Raw genomic sequence first — 18,947 nt, forward strand, 5'->3', positions numbered from 1 at the left:
TTTTTTAACATATCTTTTCTTTTGTTATTCCTTAAGAGACCCTAAGAGATTTAACGAAGATTGATCCTTTACAAACGAAGAGATTTAATTAAGATTGATCCTTTACAAACGAACATCCGATAGAAAGATTTATACCAAGTAGAACAACAAGACAACATAGATCCCATACCAAGCAGTTTCTATTTTTTCTATTTTTTATTTTTTTAAAGCTTGATATGTAATGTAATGCTGTACTAAGTGCAGTATATCGGTCTGCAGTTTCTATTATTATTATTATTTTTTTTAAAGCTTGATATGTAATGTAATGCTGTACCAAGTGCAGTATATCGGTGCAGACCGATACAACAGGAAGCAAAGGATAGATTGTAAAGAAATCTACAAAGAGTGTGTTATGCAATCCGTAAATATTTCTACAAATTTTGAGACAAACTTATGTCAGTGTCAGTATCCTCAATTGGGAGGCAATTATTAGAGGTCAGCACCAAATTGCTTGGTATCATCCGATATGATGTTTTGTTGATGAACTAAAACAGCATTCAGCATATTAGTGAGACATTTATTAGTCAGCAATCAAATCCCACTTCATCAGCACAAAAAGACTTATCTTTCATCAAAGCAGACTCTTCTCTTAACACAAACTGGTCCTCATACCAATCAGGAAACCAGCAACCAAAGGAGGAGCATACTTTGCTCATAAGCTCCAAATCACACTGAAAAGCTCAAGTACCTCTAATGATATCAAGCCTTACAACACACGTCAAAGCTACGCAACACTAACAGGAAGGATTGCAGCTTCTTTCTGTGTTTTACACCTGCAAAAGGCGAGTGCTTAACATCAGCCAGCCAATCTTCTTCACCAAAGAAAACGAAAACGATGGCACACAGATAAGCAGATGGCAAGTAGATGCCAACGAGCATTGGAACTCAATAAAGCAAAACATTAGTAAAGAAAGCAGCAGTGGCAACAGGACATTTGTTGCATTATATGATTACAATGTCATTCCATAAAACAAGAACTAAAGCAATTTGGCAACATGTCATAAATACAATAATTTCACATATAAGCAGCTCTTCGAAACTGTTACTTGTGGAAAAAGTTAACCATGTCATGGCTGAATAGCATGAAGACTTTGTAGATGTTTGTTGTTCATTGTTCGGTATCCGAAGTCATGTGCTTCCACATGTATGATTAGGATTTGAAGCATCAACTCATGGTGAGTCACATGCTTCTTCATGTATGATTGGGATTAGAAGCAACAATCCAACATCACACATCAGTTGGCAAACTCTACCAGGTTAGAGTGAGAAATAAATGAGGCAACTCTGGAGAAAAAAAGACACATCCAACATAGAAGTTCACATCTGTGCCAAAGATATGCAGATTTTATTTTCTTCATATCCAACCCATGCACAAATGTAATATCGATCTATACGCCAATATAAGGACCTTGTGAAAAGAAAAAGGAAACAATTCTGCATTGAAGCGAAGGATCAACTAATTCCTTTCAACATATCAGCTGAAAAAATGGCATCATGGAACCTTTCTATCCGCAAATCAAACCAGATTAGCTACTAAATGACCAAAGAAAGGGTTTAGTAGTCTATAGTCCTAAGTTCTGAAACCCAATAGAGCTATATGGACCAAGAAAAATGCCTATTTGCACATGATAACCAAACCTAGGATCCCACAGTGCTGCTAGATTACCTAAAACCTCAACCAACTTAGTAAACAATATGATATCCAGCAAAAGGTAGATGGAATCAGACACGTAACAGGAGAAGAGCAGCAAAAAGAAATCCTCAAATGGAAGCAGCCTACACAGTAATTATCGGTGGATTTAGAATTGAACGTTCAGAACCGCACATTCTTCTATCTTGTACAATATATATATATATATATATATATAGCAGCAAAAGATTTACTGTCACCACAACTTGTAAGTGTCTGGCCAACATAATAGTAAGAAAATAAATATTTGCATATTTGCCCATGAAAATAATATCCTCTATTTCACTATTTCTCTATATTTAGGACAATATATTGCGGATTAATAGGGAGTCTATGTCCCTTCCCACTGCTATAAACCAGATTCCTTTTCGATAACTCTTTCCGTCTCTCAGATAAACCACAAGGCCAAGAAAAAAAGAGAATATTTGCAGACACATTCTTAATGATTTATGCTTGATCTTCCTTGCCCACTAGACATGGAGCATGTTGCAACCTAAGAGAAATTAGATGAGGTCTATATCATTTGTAGCTTTTCTTGTGTCAAATATCATCTTTGATCTTTGCAATCTTCATCAATATTATTAGTTATGCTAAAAAGAGATATGATTATTAGATTAAAGTTTACTTTAGATGAAAAGAAATGTCAGACTTCAGGAGAGCACTCTGAAATCATAGACGCAAATAGTGGAATCTATGGCAACAATTGAAGGGGCATTTTAAATTATTTTCAGCATATTATTGATGTAAATAGAAGATCATTCTAGCAAAGAATATCATTACACTTTATATAGGAAACTTTGGGACTAGTAGCCCCATAAATATGACCTCAGGTAGAGCCATGTTTGTTAGATTGTTATCTTTCTATATTGCAACTGATAATTAGTAATTCTTTCTTCTCTCTCTCTTCTTTCGTCCTTGGAACCAAAGAATACTTTGACATAATGGTCATATCCTATCAGCTCAGACTGAGAAAATCTTTTACAACAAACTTCTGATAATATTCTTAGCCTCGATGCGCATCACCTTTGTTGAACCCATATTCCTATTTTACAAATCAAACCACAGGAAATTCCTTTTGTCCTTAAATATTGATAGTAAGAGTCAGTAGAAGGGGGCATGTTTGTCAATATAACAGTTTAATTCAGGTTAAATAGCATATGTGATACATTCGGAATTACAAAAGGATATTCACAAGATTTGGATGTTTAGACTTTAGAGGAGCATGCATGAAAATGCCTCCCAAAAGAACAAAACAGTTAAGACTCAATAGAATACCAAGAAAAGCAAAGAACTAATATCATAACTATATTAAAATTGAAAGGCGTTTTGTGAATTAGACCAGTTAATTAAGGATTCACCAATCAAAAAAGAATCCCATACACTTCACCACTTCATTTTCTCAGCCAACTAAAGTAGTTAACCAAGAGTAAAATAGTGTTTCAAAATTACAGCAGTACATTTTGTAACCTTTTAAACCATTCTTGACTGATGAATTACCTGTTGCAAATAGAACGAGATGCAAAATTATGGTTGTTGCAGTTATTGCACATCCAATCCCCATCACGCCAATGTTTTGCCCTAACAAGACGGAAAAATAAGAATTAAGTAACAGCTCATTATGTAGATTACATTGACCATGTTCATGATAAAAGAGCAGCCTAATGCGGGGTACGAAAAGGTCAATGTAGGCAATGTTACCCCCTGCAAGCATATTGGTCAAATGACCATGTACATATTTCCATTGAACATACTGATGAAAATTTTTAGAAGCAACAGAATAAAATAGTCAACCATCAAAAGAAAATGTTCACATTATTGTATGTCAAGATAATCAAGTAATAGTGCTTTATATCTTGTCTCACATTGTTAAAAGAGATGCATGGTAACTAAAATAAGATAGCCATCCGCAATTTTCTCTAAAGGCCTACCTTGATATCATTGCATTGTTCAAAAGAATAAAGTTAGACACAAATATAAATGCTCAAGTTGGACATGTACTAATGTATGCAGTATTACAATCTAACATGATTTAAGCTGCAAATTGATGTAAATTGATGAATTTGGATCATATAAAGTGACATGTAAGATTTGTAAGTTGGACTCATAAAGGGCAAGCCCAGTGCACAAGACCCATCAATACAAGGTATGCAGAAGGTCAATATATAATGTCATCTTGCATACATCATGAAGTGTTTAAGAATACCCAGCATACTTCCAAAATAGGACCTAAATCAAAAGTTTATGACAAAAAAAAAAATTGGTAGCAATATATAATTTACAGCAATGCATATGAGAATTTGTAAAACAATGAATAATGTGGTTATGTTGCACAGATCGATCATCTAGACCATCTAATTCTAAACAAAGATAAGATTTTTGCTCAAAAAAATAACTTCTCGAAAACCATAATATGTACTGTATGAACCAGAATTTCAAGTAGTTCAGAAATTTTTTCTTAAATAAGTGAAAATGTATTCAGAGATCCGCTTTAGGATCTCGTTGCTTTGCTCAGTGCAAGCTGTGACAAACAGATAGTGTAGAGGACAGTAATATCAGTTAAATTGTATATGTTATCAATTAGGTCCATGGAGGGTGAGCAGGTTGCTCCTTTGTGACCTGGGACTAGGATTCAAGTCTCAGAAATAGCCATGGTTGCATATATTAACCTCCTCAGACCCCTAAGCCTCATGCACTGGGTTTACCCTTCTTTTTATCAATTAGGTGCATAAGAAATATGTCTTCTTATGATTAAGAAGAACATCACAATGGCCTAAAGTGAAGAAACATGCACATATTATAATAAGAATTTAGTATCACCCTTTTCCAATGAGAGTGGGCATTGTTCTTTGTTGCAAAGAATGAACATTCACTTGCTTGGACCCAATTGTAACATCTGCACTGAAATATTTAGAAAAATCTCCAGCTACTTGATCATAATTGTAACTTGCTTGTTGCTCAAAACCCAAGTATGAGTTCCCCTGTCCATTTGTCTTGCAAATTGCATAAAAGAAATCATTATATTGCATTAAAGAAATAAAAGCATCAGTATAAGTTATGCTTACCAAAAGGTTGTTATTTACAACTCCTGAATTAAGCCTTTTGTCATCCCAGCCAAAAGAAAACTCTTCTGATGCCAAACATTTTGTGCCCAAAGCTGTATATAACTGGATTGTCATTAGTTCAGCAAAGGTAATTAATTCAACACAATAAACTCCGCGGGTAAAGCCATATCATTGGACGGGCATGAATATGTGTCCTAAAAATTATAATGCCTTACAAGAAAAAGAGTCCATAGAAAGCTCAGTGAATAGCAGTTAAAACTCTGTTGGTTGATGCTTTCCATCCTAGAAACTTGACGATGGTCTATTTTATTTTAAAGGGAATCAACATCCTTTTTAAATCTAATGCTGACAATTACTAAACTATGAAAATGGCTTCTATAGTCCTAGCACAGAAAATTTTTCAGTAATATTAATGGTGTTATGTTAGCAACTATTTGATAAAAATTTGCAGCAAACAGTAACTATGTCACTATTGCACATGCAACAGAAGATTCTGCATGCTTGTCTGAGCATGCCTCTCCCTTGGTTTCCTAGTCTTAATGTAAAGGGGGTCCTACTCAAGAACATGAAAGCAGCATGGAGAGTTGATCAAAAGAACGACAAGAATTTAAGGTAAAGGTGATCAGATTTTTATATGATTCTGCACTCCAGTTGATCAAAAGAATAACAAAGACCAATGTGCATACTTGAAAACATATCCGAAACAATTGAAGTTGCTATTGAAGGAGCACTAGATGATAACGGTGCATTGCACTTTTTACACTGCACAGAATAGAAAATAAATGAGTTACATAATTTTCAAGTGAGCAAACTTTAAAAGATGCAGTTTCTATGTATCATATGCAGCAAAATATTGTGATAATCTAAACGCAAAGTTGGTACTTTGGTGCAAATCAGAAAAAAGCATTCAAGCTGTACTAATAAGCAAGTCTACTGCAACTTGATTCAGGAGAATACCAAAAAATAATGCATCATGTTAGAAATTTCCTTGAAACTCTGATAATTCAACCAATCAAAATTTTCACTTCAAGAAACCTCCTGCAGAAAGTGGAACCTAGTTGAAATATAAGCTGCACAGTATAAGCTGAGAATTGTCAACTTTAACCTCTATTGTTTAAGCACCATGAAAAAATATCCAACAACGACAGCTTGTGAGCACTTAAAGGAAAAAAAACTTGATCAGTATATATTAGCAGTTCAGATGGTTGCAGTTCCATAAGAACTATTCATGGTGACATATGTGCATCAGTATTTGTTATTAAATAACATCTCTATCATGCAAAGGAGAAATGGTGCTCAATGAGCTTGGAAGTGTATATATGCCAACCACAGGTCTTTGCCTTTGTAATAGGAGAGCAATACCAATAACTTAGTAATCTTTACGTAATATCTAAAATAATCTATTAACTTGATGAGTTTAGTGAACTTCAAGCAAAGTAGATATCCTTTTATTCAGTTTTGCATCTTCTACAGAATGTTCTAGTGAAATATACATAATTCAAGACAACAAAGAAATATCTGATACTATGTGATAGATAAAAAAGCAGGTGAATGCTTGGCAACAGTAATATAAGAACTATTTAGGAACTAGACCACAGACGTAAGAGTTTCAAGATTATCTTAACAAAAGTTGGGAGGAAGCAAGGGTCTGTCAACATCAACAATGAAAGTCAATCCAAGAGATCCACACTGGAGTTGGACGAGCTCTAATGCCAATATGATATAGGATAAATTCATGAAGATAAGTTATTTTTTTGTGAGAACAGAGAAAGGAAAAGAAAGAGGAAATATAAGATAATGACCAAGCTCTACCTAAAAGAGTACTTCCAGGTCTGAAGGTCTCATACCCTTTGCATGTCTGACACATAGATGATGAGATCATACTGTTGGAAAAAGATATGTTCTCACACCACTCATACATAGTGTGAAAAAATTGTTATTCATTCATGAAGGATTCAATTGAGAACCAACCATTCATGTATAGATAATCATAAAAAGGAGATCATTTTGGAAAATATGATGAAAACGATACATTTAAAAGTTTATGTAGTGAGACGCGATCTTGAGTTTCAAGGTATAGTTTTTCAATATAGTGATGTATACTGTTTAATATGTATTTTATTTTGTTAAGTTTGCTTTCATTTTAAGCTTTCGACCTACTGTCCTCTTTAAAAAAAAATTAGACTAATGAACTTCCTCTATCAATGTAGAGGAAGGACTGCAGAGGTCATTTCCATCCATCAGAAAAGTATATGGTTAGGATATTCTACAATTAATATATGAAACCAAATCTTAAAAGACCATTCAAAATTAAAGTAGGAGGTTACAGCACATAGATGATAGTTGAGACACATACAGTTTATGGCTGAGATGTGAAAAGTTGACCAATTAAAATTTAAAAGTACATCTGGAGATGATTCTTTATTAACAAAGAACTTTTGCATATACTGCACTAGCCACCAATTAGCCTCACTGCCCTTCACCCTCTTTCCTACTCTGTTGAACGGATACAAATATGGCACACCAGTACCCAATAGTGCAGATATGCCAATATGTAACATCATATATTTCAGATATATAATATTGAATCGAACAAAGCTTGAAAAACTTCTTATAGTGTGAGAATATTTATGTTTTTGTAGAAAGCAATTTAACTACTAGCATTCTCTGCCTATTCATCATAAAAGAATATTTCTAATAACATAGTAATTCAAGAATATACAGAAGATAATAAGAACCATGGTTTGCAGTACCGGTCTGTACCGCCCGGTACGGGCGGTACGTACCGGTCCGACAGGCTTCCGGTACGCAGACCGCCTGTTACCGGTCCGGTACCGAGCGGTATACCGTACCATACCGGTACCGAGCCCAGGTCGAAACTCCGGTACGGTACGGTATTGCGAACCTTGATAATAACTAATAATAAATGAAATAATTATTTTAATTTCATTAATAAATGAAGTAATAATCTTGATATAACAATAGACATGAATCTATCTCTTTAACAATCACAAAATTTAAAATTCAAAAAATAACTTCCAAGAAGTTACATAATAGTGCAGATACACCAATCTGTCAGATCATATGATTCACATCATGATATTATAACTTGGCAATTTATTATAGCATTAGAATATGTAGGCCTTTCTAGTGATAGATAATAACAAAGTAATTTACTAGCATTTTCTACTTACTCATCATAAAAGAATAATCTATTTTCTAACAATATGGTAATTCATGAACATACAGATTATAGAAAAAAATAGAACTTGTGATAAATGAAGTAAGACCATTATTATAATTTTCATTAGTCATAATTTTATGCTTGATATAAACAATAGATATGAATATATCTTTCTAACGATCACAACAACCAACATTTAAAGAATATCTTCCATGTCTCCACAAATATCTTATAAGAATCCGAAGAGTAATTAGTCATAGTTATAATCATGAAATGGTAAGTATTACATGTATCCAAGGAATATCCTTCATGTACCATTTCCAGTAAATATTCAACATTGATACAACAAGGAATTCAAAGTCTGCATGTTTCATAGCCTCTCCTTCTCAAATGCGAGCTACCAGCATCATGAGCTAGGGTTAACATTTTTTTGTCTTCCTCCTCTTCCCACTCCTAATCCCCTATGTCTTCTTCTCTTTTTCCTATCATCTTCTCCTCTTCTTCTACCTGTTCTACTCTTTTCCTTCCTCACCTCTCTATCAATCTGAATCCGTGGGTAGGACTATGCCAGATCTCAGTATATCAGCAGATTGAATCAAGATCAGCTGTCATTTGTCAACTAAGTCTATTGCAATTCCAAGAGCACACCAAGAAATAATCATTGCAGTACTCTAACCATCCAAATCAGATTGGTTCAATGGAACCACGAAACCATGTCCTGGAAACAAATTCAGGCAAGTTAATAGATCATGTGTACATGATTAACTTAGATAAAAAGATAGCATAAGCCACGCGTGTGATAAAATATTTAACCTATTAGCACCAACAAACATTGGAGAACAGATATCTGAAGAGAAGTTTTACCAGTTCCTTCTGTGAACAACAACTATATGATTTGTAATCACTAAGAAAAAATATTTCATAATCTTCACAATAACAAAATATTACCTAAACTACAAAAGCTGGGATAAAATAGAAGTTAATGGGTTAAAATGTTATAACAGCTATATAAGATAAAAGTAGTGATGTTCCTAATAATGAGACCTTTAAAATAAAATGAAGCATTTCTTTTCAACAAAACAAGCATATGGACCTACCTCAGTGCGGGATGAGTAGTTATGAAAACCACAATTACATATCCAGTCACCATAGCGCCAGTCTTTTGGTGCTGGAAGAAGCTCACTTGGGTTGCCTGAAAACGAATATTGACCTCTACTATTTTGAGTGAAGGAGTAATTGAGAGCAGACTGCATCCCAAATTTATTATTCTCCCAAGATGACCAACTTGAACTGGGTAGAAGCGACTGAATAGCAGGATTGCCACTTAATGCTGAATTCATCTGTGACCCATAAAGTCCTTGTAGCATTCCAGTGTAATGTGCATTAGTCAACAGTGACGAACCAGGCATTGCAAGAGCTGGCATTGCTGCTTCATCCTTTGTTTGGCCACACTTTTTGCACTCTTCTCTGGATGCATAATTGTTGTTACTGCAACCTATTGATCCATTTGGCATGCAAATCAAACACAGGTCCAGCAAAAAAACGACAGCCAGCAGAACACTATCAACCAGCCATATCAGATCAAGAATACAAGGAAACTTAATTCGATTGGAAATTTGACATAGAACAGGTATTTTGATACTATAGATCCAAGCAAGTTTTTCTGACGGAAGATAGTTTTTTGAGGTGAGTAACTTAAGTTGAATCTGACAACATTCCAATACACCAAGTACAAATTATGTTTAGTATGCAATCAGTAGCATCATGAATCACATCCTTTCAATGAAGAAACTAACTTCTAGGTCCAATGAACAAATCATTTCCACAATCACTTGACTAATAATAATAAGAGTTTTATAATTTGCATTTTTAATTAACAAAAATGATGTCCATCAATAGCATTGTGCATTAAGACAAAAATCAAACTAATAAGTCAACAAATAAGAACTAAAAGATAGCATTTCCTTGTCTTCAAGACAAATGTGCATTCTACTTCAAAAGCAAATTTTCTAAAAAAAACCGAATCACCATGCTGTTGATGTGCACATACTATCTATATAGGCTTGATAACATCTACATAGTCATAATACTAAAGAGTGTCACGAAATGTGAATATTTTTGGTCGGAACAGGCTGCCCAGTTTCTTACTATCTATATTGGCAGCGATGTTGGTTACTTACTGCTCACTGGATCATGCACATGAAACGTTTGGTGCGAATCAACTATCATCTGAGATTTGTTTTACAGAGGTCAACTTCTCTCAGAATGAACCATGTTACCACTCTTTCTTAATTTCCTTTTTCTCCTGTTTTGCTCTAGATAAATTTCTTTGACAAGATTCCTCGGAACTCGGAAGTGATGGAGAGGGGAGTCCTAGGTTATAGCGTACGCAAACCGTGACCAAAGTTACCTCCCAAAAATCCACCACCAAAAGGGGCACATGGCCTAAACCCAAGCAGAGAGAGAGAGAGAGAGAGAGAGAGAGAGAGAGAGAGAGAGAGGTAGGTGAAGAGGGGATTACTGGTGCAGATCCAGTCGCCGACGCGGGGAAGCCACTTGGCGTCGGCAGGGGACATGGTGTCGACGAGGAGGCGGGGCTGCTTGCAGCGGTTACAGAAGCAGCGGAATGCATAGTTGCGGTTCCGGCAGCCGCTACACTCCCAGTCGCCTTCCTTCCCCTCCGCCATCGCGCCCGCCGCCCTTACTCCCCTCAGACCGCTCCTCCGCGCGGGAAGCGGCGGCGATAGCGACGATTCACGACTGAGAGAGCGCGAGCGAGAAGGAAGACCGGTGGAGAGTAGCGGTAGGTTGGGGTCAGAGCTCAGAAGAAAGCTGCGTCGCCAATTAAATCTGACCTCATCCGTGATTACAATTTCTCAAGAATTTAACGATATATAGGATTTTTTTTTTCTTCTTTTTTTTCCTTTTTACTTACAAAGCGCACTAACGATATATAATTCGTAACGGTAAGAGTGTTTGAACTCTCAACCCAACAAAAGAACATAGGAAAAGGGACTCGAGTGCATCATAAATCTTTATGTCCTTTGATCATTGGTTGAACTGATGATCGAATCAAGAGGTTTAATTTTAAATATATATATTTATATATTATATGATATGATAAATATATTAATAATTATAAATAAATTTATAGTATAGTGAATGAGGATGATAAGAACAAAGTAGACATATCGAAAGAATAAGAGAATAATCGATATAATATATTTTTTATTATAAGAAAAAAGCTTTAACTCTTGAGAAATCATACATCAAAATCCGAATTTTTTATTTTTATAAATATGCTTGAAATAAAAATTAATAGATAAAAAATTTATATTTATAACTATGCTTGAAATAGAGGTTGATGTAAAGAAAATATTAGATTTGAGACAGAGATCAATGCACAAATGAAAAAAAAGAATTATATAGAATTAAATGAAATAAAAAATAAATGAAGAAAACCTTATATAAATAATTCAATTTTCGTTTAATAATTATTTTTGAAAAAAAAAAGATTAATAGATAAATTTTTTATTTAATCACTATATAGAGATTAATGTCAAAAAATGCAAATAAAGACACTCACCATGTGAATTACACGTGATTTAATATTTTAGATATATTAACATTTATGTTGTACAAACTTTTAGGTTGTTTTGGTCTTTTCACAATGATTAGTGGACCAAACCGGTTGGGTTTTTTTCGTCTGAACCGGATGAGTTGCTTTTGGTTACAATATAAGATCTCGATGATCATTCAATAGAGAAGCATAAAATTGCACATATAATATATGTATTCTAACTTGATCGATAGTTCGAACAATCAATGTTTCATGTGAGTTACATGTGATTGTTTCCTATAGTTTTGAGAGAGGTCTTGTGCGTCATGCCTTGATCATTGATGCATTCATACAAATTATGATAAATTTTTCTTGCATATTTGAATGCCACATAGATTTGAAGATTTGATTCTCAAGGGAGGTCATCAAGTGAAGCTTGAGTAACATGAACTCAGCATAAGATTAATGAAAGCAGAAGACTTGCAATTGAGGTGTATAAAAAAATTACTATGAGATTACTACAATATCGACGTACGTATATCGATCGATCGATGCTAGTCGAAAACATCTAACAGTGAAAAATAAAAATAAAAGTATATCATTGAAAAGAAGAAAGTAGGAGAGAAGCATACCTTTCTTCTTCTTCTTTCTTTGTTCTTTGTTCTTTCTACAATTTATCCTCATTACTTCTTTGTTGCTGTCTGTTGAATGAGAAAAAGAGATTGCCACTTTCTTATTAGCACCCACTTTTCTTGAACATGCTTTGGAGGGAGACCAAGCTATGTTCTTTACACTTTTTAGTACCCCTAGCAATAATGAAAAAAGAGAGATGAGGAAGATATTCTTCCTCTATCTTGGTGTCCAAGAAATGCACCTGCAGCATAAAACCCTAACCCTAGAAAGGAAAAGGAGTGGATAAACACATGATTCAGTTCCAATCTGTATGCTCATATAATCCACCACTTGGGGTGCATCCATCATTAAAGGTGATGCACAAAATGGAGTATAGGAACAACATCCTTTCTTCACATCTACTTTAACCATTCTAAAGTTGATAGCTTGAAGGATTGGAAAGTGGAGACAGCATCTAAAATATGCTTGGGAAGCCTATGAAGACACACACTCTCTTTTGTGGATTACATGGTTTTTATAGTTTCGTAGCATGATCTTAATATAATACATATGGAGTGAAATTTTCCTGCTTGGGAGAGTATATATCCATGTTGAGATAGATAATTTGTTTAGGCTAAATAAAGATAATTTAGTAAAGCAAGGAAACATCACAATCGACGGTCAGGATTTCAAACTGGAGCGGGACCCATTCGCACCGCGGAAGCCACGCCGAGCACGTTCGTTGATCATGATCGGCTCTCTACCCACATCTCTGACCGTCCATTTCTCCATCTGTTCCGGCACGAACTTTTCTGCTCCAAAAAGGTCGTGCCGTTTACCTGCGTGTACGAGGCGGCGGAACACCGGAACAACGAACCACAGAAGGAAGTCGGTTGATGCAGTGCACGAGTCGCGACTACTAATTCTTTCCCTTCCCGTGGCGAAGACGAGGAAGGAGAGAGGGTGGGGAAATCAGGATTCTTTCTCTTTCACGCTCCGCCTTCGTGTGCTTCTCTTCGTCGCAATCTCTCTCCTTTCTTTAATTCGATCTCTGTTTCTGTCCATTTTTGTTCTCATGGACGGCAATCTCTGAGGGGCCGTGGCGAGCGGGCGCGGCGGTTCTCGGCCTAACTGCATGCGACCTCTATAAATCGTTTGACACCCTGCGGTCGAAATCCTTCTCTCGCCATCTTTCTCTTGCTCGCCTCCTCCGCCTCTTCTTCATTCTCGCTCGGGAGGAGTAAAGGCAGCGTCTTGTTCTACTTCGTTGTCTCCTTCTAATAAAAACGCACTTGTTTCCGGTATTCCTTTGTTTTATCACCCTCTTTTCTCTCGTATTGTTGTTTTTGAGGTTAATGGGATCGTTCTTGGATGGGCTGCAACGGTTCTTTTGAAATCTGCTTTGCGGTGCTTGAGTTTTGAGTTGGATTTCTAGGGATTTCGGTCCTGCGCTGTTATTATTTGCAATGATGTTAGTTTTGAAATCTGCTTCTTGTTTGATTTCTGTCTTAAATGATACCAATTTTTCCTCCCTCTCCGGAGTACATGGCAACATTGGCACTTTTTTTGTTCCTTGCATTAGTTGTTCTATTTGTGGAGGATTTTAATTGAATTAGCTTATTCGATGAGGTTTTCAATTAATTTCCTTTTGATCTTGGTATATGCCTTCTGTTGATGAATGTTTTCTTCTGTTGCATACGTATCACACATTGGTTCATTCTTTTACATGGTAGACAGCCAAAATGATCGGTTCGCTTCTCAGTAGAGCGTTGTTGTAAGCAATTCTGCCCCGAGGTTGCTTGTTTGATTGTGGCAAACTAGAAGGTAAGTCTTGGTTTGCTGCATTGTTATTGCAGAATGGTCTTCGGCTATGTTTACCCGGCTTACGAGTGCTACAAAACCGTGGAACTGAACAAGCCAGAGATTGAGCAGCTGCGATTCTGGTGTCAGTATTGGTCGGTCCTGTGCTTCTTCATTGAATGGCTTTGATGCAATATGTTGCACAAAAGATCATCACTTGCTTCTTGATTCCCTTTTGCAGGATTTTAGTTGCATCACTAACAGTTCTTGAGAGGGTTGGGGATACCTTTATTTCATGGTAAAGAACAATATATATTTTTGCTGATGACACACAATAATTGGTTCTGAAGAAATTTAATGGATTCTTCTTTTCCTGCTCTAATTGCTCTCCTATTGTTTTGTGAAGGTTGCCAATGTACAGTGAAGCAAAATTAGCGTTCTACATATATCTGTGGTATGCCAGAACAAAGGTGTCGTGTTTCTCCCCAAATTTCTATTAGCTGATAAATTTCATCATCATTTTCTTGTATCCCTAGCGATTTGAATTGTTGCAGGGAACAACATATGTCTATGAAAATTTCTTTCGACCATATATTGCAAAGTATGAAACTGAGATTGATCGTAATTTGCTTGAGTTGAGAAAAAGGGTTGGGGATGTGATGGTACGGTTTTGGCAGAAGGCAGCTAGCTATGGCCAGACAAGGTTCTTTGAATTTTTACAGTATGTTGCTTCACAGTCACAGGCACCAAGAGAACAGGGTGTTCAGGTATTGTTTGTTCAATATGATCTTTATTGGTTATCATAATTTCTTTCTGAAACAATTTTGGTTTATGAGTAGTTTTGACACTGTATTTTCTGAGCCTTTTTTTTAGTGACGACCATTTGGTGTAATCAGGACTTATCCCATTGCCTTTGATTTTAGTGATAGCACTGTAAGTTTCTAATAAATACCCATATGTGAAGCTTAACCCTATGCTTCCCATGGATCTGAAAGTTGTATTACTCTGGCCATCAAAATTTTGCTTCACATTTTGGTTGATGGTTTAGGCTTGCAATTGTTACTGGTTGTGTCAGATTTACAATATGTTGATCATTTGCTTGCCATTTCTGTTGATATATCTTATTCCTAGCCTATTGAACTTGTGATCATAAGTTGGTTGCATAAGCATGAAAAGATTGTCTATAGTGAGAAAGGTTGGTATGCCTTAAAATGCCACAAATGCCAAGGTTACCTGCTTCTCTCTTGTGTGTTTAAGTTTTAACTTGACTTCCTTTCATGTTTCCTTTGCTTGCATCAGATGGTGTCAAAATCAAATGGTGTTCATATTTCATAATTGCTTGAATCAAGCACCGAAATCTGGAATAACATTAAGAACAGTCTGATATCCCTACTTGATGACCTAACGGAGCAGTTGCATTCAGTTTAACCTCATTTTGGGACACAGTCAAATGGTTTGCTTCATTGAGTCATCTGATCACTGATGAATAAGAATTGGTATTTATCATCAAATCATTGTCTTCAGGAGTTTTTAGAATGTATTTTCTAATTCAGGAGTCCAGATTGGCAGGATTACATGGCTCCTGACTGAAATATTGGTGGTTTTAGAGTGTAGCTTTTCTGAAACTGAGTTCCTAACCTTTTTGTCATAACCTTTGGATTCCAGAAGTCTGTGTAACAACAACCTAATTGACTTCAGCGTAGGTCATTGCACTTTAATGATCTCTAGAAGGTTTGCTCCTCTTAACTGGAATGACTGTCTTGTATGATCTTTAAAGTTTTTTTCCTAGAAAAAAAACAAGTTCCTATATTCTTTTTAATGTTATGTTGCATATGGCAATGCCAGCAAATACAACAGCAATTGCAAGCACCCTCTGCATCATCAGTTGCTCAACAAAAACAGTTGGACCTCTCTCAACAAACTTCAACAGTGCTGTCGAGGCCTACATCATCCGGTGGTGTTCATCCAGCGGTCTCTCCTGCCCAGCCACAAGCACCAGTGCCCAATCTTGCAAGTAAGGAGCAAATGCAGGTCAAAATAATCGGTTCTCCGGCCAATGAAGACTCAGATAGGACATCTCAAGGGACTGTAATTGAAGATGTGATACGGATGGCACGCACAAAGTTGAGAAACCGAACTGCTGTCAGCTCCTCTAGCCGTTGGGAGAATAGTGAAGAAAAAAGCATTGCTTGATGATTTGTTTGATTGCTAATGTAGTTTCAAATTCCCCTGTATGTAAATAGAGTTCACTTTAATCTGTAAAATACATACATACATCAACGGATATGATAATCGAGATAGAGCAGTTAGAACTCGTTGATTGTGATGCCAACACCAAAGAGTTCTCTGTGGTCTTATTGAATTGTGGTGATTATGATGCCGCAAAGTAGGTTTTTCGGTTGTACAGACGAGTGGTCAAGGTGTACTAGATGATCATTGAGGTTGTATCTGTCTTTAGAATCTCGTATGTGTGACTGTTAAACTTAGCTCGTTTGTGAGTTTTTTTATGCTTAATAAAATATAAATATTTTATTTTGCTTGTTATTGTGCTAGTAATACTCCTATTTTCAATAAAATATAAATATGCTAGTAATATTTTATACATGATTTCATTATTGTGGTGTACATATCTATTCTTTCATAATTTAAAAATAACATACTTGACCCTACAAAATTAATATATCATAAATATTCATTAATATTCATCATATATGTCACTCTTGTTAGAATTGACAAAGAAAAACTCTGTTTGATCATTAGTACTAGCTAATTTGATTTTAAAATATAAAAAATTATTGTTTTCTTTTTTCCTTCACCCGGCTTTCTCTTTTGTATTCTATTTACCATCATATAATATTTTCAAAATTAAAAATATTTTCATATCATATAATATTTTTAATTTTGAAAAAATAAATATATATTTAATAATTACATCAAGTATTTGGAGAAAATAGAGGAGTTGAAGATAACATGTGTTGTTTTTGGGTGTTTTAAGATATATTATGCTATAATTGTATATGTACAACTTTTCTAATTTTACATGAATATACTGAAATCTACGTTTTTGGGGTAAATATGAAATCGCTAATTCTATTATAAAATAACAAAATCAATATTATAAAAATAGTTTTATTAATAAAAATAAATTTTGTAACATTCCCCTAAAATGGTGAATCCCATCCTTTCTTTTCCTATCATTGCGTTCATCTCCTCTCACCTATATATATATACACAAACATAACCCCTCTCGCTCTCTCCCTCAGAGGATACATCAACGATGGCAGCAAGCAACGAGATCGCCCTCGAGTTGGCCCCCATCATCCGCGTCTACAAGGACGGCCGAATTGAGCGCTTAAACGCCGACGTGCACCTCCCTCCCTCCGTCGACACCGCCACCGGCGTCGCCTCCAAGGACGTCCCCATCGCCGCCGGCGTCACCGCCCGGCTCTACCTCCCAGCTGTCGCCGCGCCATCGAAGCTCCCCGTCTTCGTGTACTACCACGGCGGATGCTTCTGCATCGGCTCCGCCTTCTCCTCCATCTACCACGACTTCCTCAACACCATCGTGTCCACGGCCAGCGTCATCGCCGTGTCCGTAGACTACCGGCTGGCACCGGAGCACCTCATCCCGGCGGCCTACGAGGACGCCTGGTGCGCGCTCCGGTGGGTGGCGTCCCACGCGGAGGGCGGCCCTGAGCCGTGGCTGGCCAAGGATCGGACGGACTTCACGCGTCTCTTTCTGGCCGGGGACAGCGCCGGGGCGAACATCGCGCACAATGTGGCGATGCGCGTGGCCGCGGAGGGGCTCGGCGTTGGCGGTGCGAGGGTGGAAAGCGCGGTGCTGCTGCACCCCTACTTCTGGGGGACGGCCCGGCTGCCGTCCGAGGTGGGGCGCGTCGACCACCCTTTTATCCCGCCGCACACCGTGGACAGCATGGGCATCTTCAAACCTTGTTGGAGTACATGAAATCCATCTCACAATTCATGGCTTTTTGCTACTTGCCAGAGTATACACTTATAATAGTCTCCTCGTAGGTTTGAGAATCAATATCTTCAACATCCTCTTCTCTAATATGTTCCACATATCTCTCAGGAAGGGATACTCTGCCAAATATACATAAGTCAAAACTTGTGTGCTAGGTACCTGAACAAATTCGGGCTGTGGAGTGATGCTTGAGCTAGGTTCTCTAACCTCACTCAAATCTATTATACTCCCACTGTCTTCGCAAAAAATGTGTCCCTTCTCGAGGAACATTGTTCTTTTGGCTACAAAGACATTTTGGTCCTCGAGATAATAAAAATAATACACACAAGTTTCCTTGGGGTATCCCACGAACTTGCATCGCTCCGTCCTTGATTCCAACTTATTGGGGTTGTGTCTTTTAACGTAGGCAGAGCAGCCCCAAATCTTAACAACATTAAGATCGAGTTTTTTTCCTTTTCATATCTCATATAGTGTAGATATTATCGATTTAGTTAGAACTCTATTTAGAAGGTAAGTTACGATCTCTAGGGTGTATCCCCAAAATGAGATGAGTAAGTGAACGAAACTTGTCATGGACCGCATCATGTCTGACAATGTACTATTCCTTATTTCGGATACTGAGTTGAGGTGTATAAGGAGGTGTCCATTGGAATAGAATCTCATGATCCTTGAGGAACTAGGTGAACTATGTACTCAAGTATTCATTTCCTCGATTTGATCGAACACTCTTAATACTTTTCCCGTTCTCTACTTCCCTTCTACCACCATTGATCTCAATTCTCACTTTCTATTTTTTGTAAAAAAATTATTAAGTATCTATTCTTTCATAATTTAAAAATAACATACTTGACCCTACAAAATCAATATAGCATAAATATTCATCATATATGCCGCTCAAAGTTTAATAAGAAAAAACTCCGTCTAATCATTAATAGTAGCTAATTTGATTTTAAAATATAAAAATATTGTCTCCCTTTTTTTCCTTCACCACTGGGCTTTCTCTTTTGTATTCTATT

At 36.6% G+C, this 18,947-nt stretch overlaps 3 protein-coding genes across 5 annotated transcripts; 2 read left to right on the forward strand and 1 right to left on the reverse strand.

Moving 5' to 3' along the window:
* Positions 1-535: 535 nt before the first annotated feature.
* LOC135650043 (uncharacterized) lies at positions 536-10,832 on the reverse strand. 2 transcript variants are annotated; one of them, XM_065169114.1, is made up of 7 exons: positions 10,497-10,832; positions 9,073-9,470; positions 5,478-5,553; positions 4,792-4,883; positions 4,547-4,719; positions 3,227-3,307; positions 536-812 (listed from the first exon to the last, which is right to left on the reverse strand). In XM_065169114.1, the coding sequence occupies exons 1-7, from the start codon at positions 10,660-10,662 to the stop codon at positions 764-766; spliced, it is 1,035 nt and encodes a 344-aa protein (XP_065025186.1). In that variant the 5' UTR covers positions 10,663-10,832; the 3' UTR covers positions 536-763. The 2 variants fall into 2 exon arrangements, with proteins under 2 accessions (XP_065025186.1, XP_065025185.1); XM_065169113.1 differs by having other exon boundaries at positions 4,547-4,707; positions 10,497-10,818.
* Positions 10,833-12,972: 2,140 nt separating this feature from the next.
* LOC135649437 (putative HVA22-like protein g) lies at positions 12,973-16,266 on the forward strand. Of its 2 annotated transcripts, none has more exons than XM_065167770.1 (6): positions 12,973-13,920; positions 14,003-14,101; positions 14,188-14,244; positions 14,353-14,416; positions 14,501-14,713; positions 15,792-16,266. In XM_065167770.1, the coding sequence occupies exons 1-6, from the start codon at positions 13,889-13,891 to the stop codon at positions 16,137-16,139; spliced, it is 813 nt and encodes a 270-aa protein (XP_065023842.1). In that variant the 5' UTR covers positions 12,973-13,888; the 3' UTR covers positions 16,140-16,266. The 2 variants fall into 2 exon arrangements, with proteins under 2 accessions (XP_065023842.1, XP_065023843.1); XM_065167771.1 differs by having other exon boundaries at positions 12,973-13,447.
* Positions 16,267-17,217: 951 nt separating this feature from the next.
* On the forward strand, positions 17,218-17,913 carry LOC135649087 (hydrolase 3-like). Its single transcript, XM_065167195.1, has one exon. It carries the CDS (start codon positions 17,224-17,226, stop codon positions 17,911-17,913), a length of 690 nt encoding a protein of 229 aa, XP_065023267.1. The 5' UTR covers positions 17,218-17,223.
* The last annotated feature ends 1,034 nt before the right edge of the window (positions 17,914-18,947 follow it).

The sequence above is a fragment of the Musa acuminata genome, chromosome BXJ3-9 (genome assembly GCF_036884655.1).
Source record: "Musa acuminata AAA Group cultivar baxijiao chromosome BXJ3-9, Cavendish_Baxijiao_AAA, whole genome shotgun sequence".
In the NCBI taxonomy this organism is placed as follows: domain Eukaryota; kingdom Viridiplantae; phylum Streptophyta; class Magnoliopsida; order Zingiberales; family Musaceae; genus Musa; species Musa acuminata.